Source organism: Megalopta genalis, chromosome 17 (genome assembly GCF_051020955.1).
Source record: "Megalopta genalis isolate 19385.01 chromosome 17, iyMegGena1_principal, whole genome shotgun sequence".
In the NCBI taxonomy this organism is placed as follows: Eukaryota; Metazoa; Arthropoda; class Insecta; order Hymenoptera; family Halictidae; genus Megalopta; species Megalopta genalis.
In genome coordinates this window covers 6,666,508-6,672,748 of record NC_135029.1, presented here as the reverse complement: position 1 = coordinate 6,672,748, position 6,241 = coordinate 6,666,508, and the positions used below count along the sequence as shown (strand labels likewise).

The 6,241-nt window shown below is 35.0% G+C and overlaps 1 protein-coding gene across 1 annotated transcript; it reads right to left on the bottom strand.

The window, feature by feature from the left end:
• Nucleotides 1-3,884: 3,884 nt before the first annotated feature.
• On the bottom strand, nucleotides 3,885-5,847 carry LOC117225176 (uncharacterized). Its single transcript, XM_033478506.2, has 3 exons — nucleotides 5,630-5,847; nucleotides 4,695-4,952; nucleotides 3,885-4,599 (listed from the first exon to the last, which is right to left on the bottom strand). The coding sequence occupies exons 1-3, from the start codon at nucleotides 5,832-5,834 to the stop codon at nucleotides 4,493-4,495; spliced, it is 570 nt and encodes a 189-aa protein (XP_033334397.2). The 5' UTR covers nucleotides 5,835-5,847; the 3' UTR covers nucleotides 3,885-4,492.
• Between the last annotated feature and the right edge of the window lie 394 nt (nucleotides 5,848-6,241).

Sequence of the window (6,241 nt, the reverse complement as noted above, 5' to 3'; positions counted from 1 at the left end):
AATATTGTAATTTTTCTGCTGTTCTATTCAATTGCAATGTTGGGAAAATTCGATTAGCCATTGTCTAGTAAACTGATCCCTTTAACGTCTAAAAAAATTTAGATCGCTCGGTCTAATCATAAAAAGGTCATTCCGTTTTAAAGCACGTTCGAATACTTTCGTATCTTGCTGTAGGTTGAGCGCGTAAGAACGAAGGAACTGCAAAAGTCTCTCGTTCAAAAGATTATAGATTCGCGTGCGTTAAAAAAAAGCTCGAATCATGAAACGTCGACGATTACATTGCGACGATCCCGCAGCTCGCGGCGAGAAGCAGACCTTTGTATCGGATCGAGTGGAGCAGCTTGCATTTTCGAATTGACGCATCCGTAAGAATGCCGGTTAAAAGAAAGTTACGTGGTAGGTACGTGCGTGCGTATTAAGACACTCGAGTACCTCGATTAATTGGGACCTCCGTAGACCGGTGACCGGGTCGCTCGCGCGTACCATATGCGGTATCTCCGAGGGCCTCCTTGGGGTTCCACGGCAGGACGCAGAAGTCAGGGTTGCACACAGTGCTCCAGAAGGACTCGCGTTCGACGGCACTGAACCGTGAAAATTTAATGTCCAGTTTCTTCGAGGGGGCAAAGGGGAGTGTACTGTTACCGCATTATATAGCGGAAGTCGAATATCCAGGCCCATGCAGACGTTCGATGAGTTTTGAGCGCGACGAACGGAGAACACAGCTGGGCGAGTCCGTGGGTGGTCCGTCGATGTGGCCCGTTTGCACTATAAACTCGAGGAGTTAGATCGTACGCCAGGTGTAGATTAGAACAAAGAACCCTTTAACTTGAATGATACAACGGATCAGGGCTAGAAACGATCCTCCGTGGTCGTTACGGTGCGACCAACCTTGCTGTTAATTATCCCGGTAACTAATGTTGCACATTCTTTCACAACTTACGCATTCCAAGCGTAAACGTACACTTCGCGGCAACACTATAACACGGTATACATATATAGAAAACCATACAAATCTACAAACATGAAGGAATTTCTTCCTTTCATCAACCACACGTCAGAATAATTTCTTTCAAATTGGACCAAACAATTTGAATTTTTGTTGTTGAGATAATAGAAGGGCTGATTTGCTAGACAAGACATGAAACAATGTTTGTAAACATTGCAATTGGCAATTGAGGGAAATGATAAAAAAAAATAAAAAAGTTACGTTTTCAACAATTTTATTCGACCATATAATGAAAATTTAAATAACGCGCTTTCTAGGTTTCGATGGCTCATATGCATGACGAAAATTTCGTCGAAATTAGTTTACATTGCTGTGAGCTACAAACAATTACAGATAGAAAAAAACTTTCGACCAAAAAGTGTAAGAAATCTAGAGATTTTGTCATCTTTCAGTGCCTGTGCTTATCTTGGCGTCAACCAGTTTTGATGAAATCTTCAGCATTCGCACGTAGTCATCGAGACCTAATAAATGCATTCTTTGTTTTTATGTTATATAGACAGATAAAAAAATTGAAAAGCGTGATATTTTAATCTTTTACGTCATTCCACCTAATTACTGTTTTTACAAACATTTTTACACACATTGTCTAACAAATCAGTCTTTTTAACATCTCAAAAAATATAACTAAATTAGTGCAATTTTGAAAAAATTGCTAGAAATAGTTGTTGACAATCGGTAATTGTAAAAACGAGTCGTATGGCTCGAATAATCGTATCTCCTTTTCCCAAATTGTCCATTTTTCTATACAACCTGAGCGCGTCAATTAGGGAGAATTTACTATATCCCAAACCAATGAGACAATTTTTATATAATTAATCACTCACTAAAATATTCGTAAACCTCATAAAACGGAATGAGTTTTTCAAAATTGTGTCGCATGACTTGAATTTTTTCAGATGTTACTGACTGGACAGTGTTTAAACAAATTTTTGCACCAATTATAATTGATTGGAATGCTAAAAAGAAATAAAAAGCGATATTTTTAACTTTTTCATCTGAGGTTAGAGCGGAAATTTAATCACAAAATACTTCCATAGATTTTCATACGGCATCTATTTTGGGTTAATATTCCTAGACTTAATTTCTTTTGGCACCTGATAAATAGAGGTTCTGAAGAGATTTACTTTGCTGCTCATAAAAATTAACATACAATTCTTTCTGGCATGCAGAATGGACATTAGTTTAATACTTATTGGGGCAACATGTAAAGACTGGATTAAAAATTTTCTTATTTCCAATCCGTTCACTTATATTTTCATATGACATCGCTTGAGTTCTTCGTCTTTTACTGTAATTACGTTTCCAAGTATCCTTTTGACGAAGATTCCTTCGATCAGGTTTTACAAATCTTCCTGGAGTTGGTTCACTGTCTTAGTCTGAACTAGAGATTACATTTCTCCGATTTTTAACACAAATTTTCGTTCACAATGCACAAATGATACCAGAAGATGCTTACTAGACCAAACAGATCGTCCATTACCAGAGACTCGTATTTGTCAGACGCAGCGGTACGAATCGCGACGATCAATCTTATTCGTGAACGTCGCACGTCGATTCAAAATTTGCCGTAACTTCGCCAATTTTAGAGATATCGCAGTAAAATTTGCGGGATATATTTAGAATGGAATGAAAAATCGATTTATATATTTTCCGCAAGAAGGGCTTGAGTGCTTTCAGGCTGTTCTTGCATCCGAAAGTTCAATTATGACTAGAATACGATGCCAGCAGGATAGTTCTTGCAATACTTATACAGTGAGAAAAATCTGCCCGCAACTCAGGTGGATACGCGAGTAGGAGAAACTAGTTGCCATTCCCACGGCAGGATGCTGCGACTACTTTCGCTATTATCCAACATTATCTAACGTATTGCGAAACACATAATAGATTCACATGTATATCTATAAACGTTAACTAATTCCTGTTAATCGTCATTTTGAGGACAAACGTATAATTATACGAGATTATTATATCCTTATTTTTGTTACAGTTTTCTCAGTCATAAGATGGGCTCGTATACACTTTTTGCATATCGTACGAACATGATAATACTGACAAATGAGATTATTGTAAAAACGGTGTCATTGGCTAAGAATATGTTAGTAAAATTATTCTGCCAATATAAATAACATTATCCTGGTGGCTGTCAGCTTTGCTAATTATGTTCTTAGACTTCATTGCAGTAATATGGATTGACAGTGATTCGGTTCGCCGGCCGTCATAGTGCAGCGCGGTTCGTTTACATGCAACGGGGTGCACAGCCACGTTCGACGCTTAACTGTGACTTTAATATGCGTCACACCATCTTACGAGACACATGTTTGTAGAGAAAAGTCTAAGGTAATCTCGGTATTATCTTTTTCTATGTTCTAAAAACGCGATTTCGAACACGAATTTAAAAAATAAGGATTTGTTTATAATTTTCGACCTTGTAAAAACTATTTTTCAGTCAGATCAACATTTATTTAGAAAGACGGACCCTATCCAAGTAGATATATTTCTGTAGTACATGTTCCATAAATACTCATACCAGGAACGAAATATGTAGGATATATTCGCTTCTTGCTAACGTGTACTATCGTAAACTATCGGTAACGCTGACTGACTGCAACCACAAACCGACTTTGTAGAAAATGCTGTGGTACGATAGCGAACTCTACCTAAATGGAACGGTCGGTTAGTGGACTACGTATGCCTGCAACGGAGAAAAGTGTGTGTCTGAGGTGGCTAAGTTAACAGCGTTGCCAGCTTTCAAAAGTACATTGTTGTCGCGTTATATCGCTACGAAAACGATGGCTCCGTTAAAAGTGTTCAAATGACTTTTCCCTGCTTGTCGATGCACGTCTTTGTACATAAAAAAATGCGAAAAAAAGATAGAGGATTAAAAAAGAACAATTTTATTTGGAAAAAAAAGAATTTTATGGAAACACAGTGAGACAAAATGATAGCATATTTAATTATAAATCATGTATAGCAATAAATCAAGGAATGACATTTAATGCTCCTTAATATTTAATAAATCATTTCAGGGCACAGGCTACAAAAATTCGTAGATGATAATAGAATGATTTGTGTGGAATATGCACGAATATATGTATGAATCTGTACCGCTCAAACAATAATTTAAGTGCCTTTATAGATCACTAGAAAATGATCGTACACTCATTTTTCATAATCTGAATCAGCTTCTCAAAACTGAATTTCGAAATAGTCAGTCTAAGGAAATTTTTATGCATAAACTAATTTGTAGTAAGCTAGTTCCATAGTCCAAGTCAACCAAGTCTGCTTCGATGAAATACATGTAAAACACTTGATAGTGTATTTTGCGAGGAAATTTATGCCAAGATTATGTCATATAAGAAGGTTATATATTTGTTTTCGGAAAACAAACAATGTTGAAAATTAGGGGTTTTTGAAAAATTAAGTTTTTCATCTCGTGATGAGGCATTTAACATGTAGGAAAAATTATGGTAACGTACTTAAACTTACTCAATAGCAGGGCCAATAAGTATAATATCGGCATATATTGTATGTATATGTAGGGCGACAGTAGCATGGCGTCCAAGTGTGATAATAACATGGACATTGCGGTTGATCTAATTAATAGAAAATATTACTCTAGAATATTGAACACATTATATTTGGTGTACAACGTGCTTAAATTTGAAAACATGAGTAATTAATTACTTACGAGGACTGGTTCCGACATGATTGTCAACGTGGACAGTAGAAGTAACATCGATGTTTATGTGTTTAGCATCCTCGCGTTTAACCCTATTGTTAGTGCAGTTTTCGTGACTGCATAGTATATGCATTTCGGCATCAGTGATACCAATTTGACGATGCTTTACTTTTTTTATGCAATGGTTACAATCATCTTCACAGGCTTGAGGCACTTGACTGATCCTCCTACTACAGTCCTCTAAACACGGCTTCATGCACCTATGATCTTAATAAGATATAGATTTCAATGTTCGTAATTTCAATTGTAATGGTAGCTAAATCATAATTAATAAATATATCTTTTGATAAATATATTATAATATAATATATATAATATTATTTATTACAAAATAATTATCATAAATATTATATTAATAAATATATATAAATATTATAACATAATATTTATTAAAAGATATATTTATTAATTATGATTTAGTTACATTACAATTGAAATTACGAATATTGATTTTGTTTATAATATAATATTTATGATAATTATTTTGTAATAAATAATATTAATTTTAATCTTAAATTTAATATTAATTTAGATCGTACAAAAAGAATGGATTTTATATTTTACGAAAGGACACTCGACAATTTTACATTGAAAGCTCGCATTTAGTGAAATACAGAAATTTAACATCGTATGGTCATTAACTACAGGAATGACATAATTAAATAATTATGGTTTCAGGATAAAGGGTTTTGTATTGTTTTAACTGTGTAATGTTATAACTCTAAATCAAGAAATCGTATGTGTTTCATTTATTTCTCTGAAATCTGCTGTCTAAGCTTGGATTTTCAATATATGATCGGTCAAATCAAGCTAATTAACGTAAGCGAATTATTTAAAATTCAGTTAATTAAATAGTATATTTTCTTGAGAAAATTTTGTCAAACCTATATTTTGAGAATGTAAAAGCCGCTTCTCTCTTTTAAAGCACGCCGTGTATGTTTCGTTATCCGAATGTATGCAATCCACGAGAAATTTTATTATGTCGGATGCAGTTCCTTCGTGTATTGCGATCGGGTTGCTGGTAACGAAATTGATGAATACGCCGCAACTGGCGAAAATCACAACGAAAAGGAACGTTCGCGGATCCATCGTGAAACCTTTAACGAATCGTTAGACATACTGCTATGCGAAGTCCTTTTATACATATTCCATGCATCGACGTACAGTCAGTGTAAAAAGTATTCGTACATTGCATTTCCGATTTTTGACAAATTGTCGATATTTGAACTGTTGAAATATCGTGAAAACGTGTCGTAATACAACGAGCCTGGACTTATTTTGAAGCTTTCGCTCGTGTTATTCGTCGTTCATTTTTCTGTAACATGTTTTTGCATAATGTAAGAGCTAGGAAACAGAAAACAACGTGGTCTTTACACAAAATTTTGCGGATTCAAACATTTGTGAATGTACTGGAAAATTGTTTTCATGATCCTGACGTAGAGTTCAAGATTAAAGCCTCCCCTTTACAATGACCCTTTAAACATTGATGTACAATT

Bases quoted from the DNA above. Each gene is read 5' to 3' on its own strand.
- LOC117225176 (XM_033478506.2), bottom strand. From the start codon at position 5,834: ATGGATCCGCGAACGTTCCTTTTCGTTGTGATTTTCGCCAGTTGCGGC. The intron at 4,953-5,629 runs GTTTGACAAAAT...TATCTTATTAAG, and splicing joins TTTACATTCTCAAAATATAG to ATCATAGGTGCATGAAGCCG. The intron at 4,600-4,694 runs GTAAGTAATTAA...TCTATTAATTAG, and splicing joins TCATGTCGGAACCAGTCCTC to ATCAACCGCAATGTCCATGT.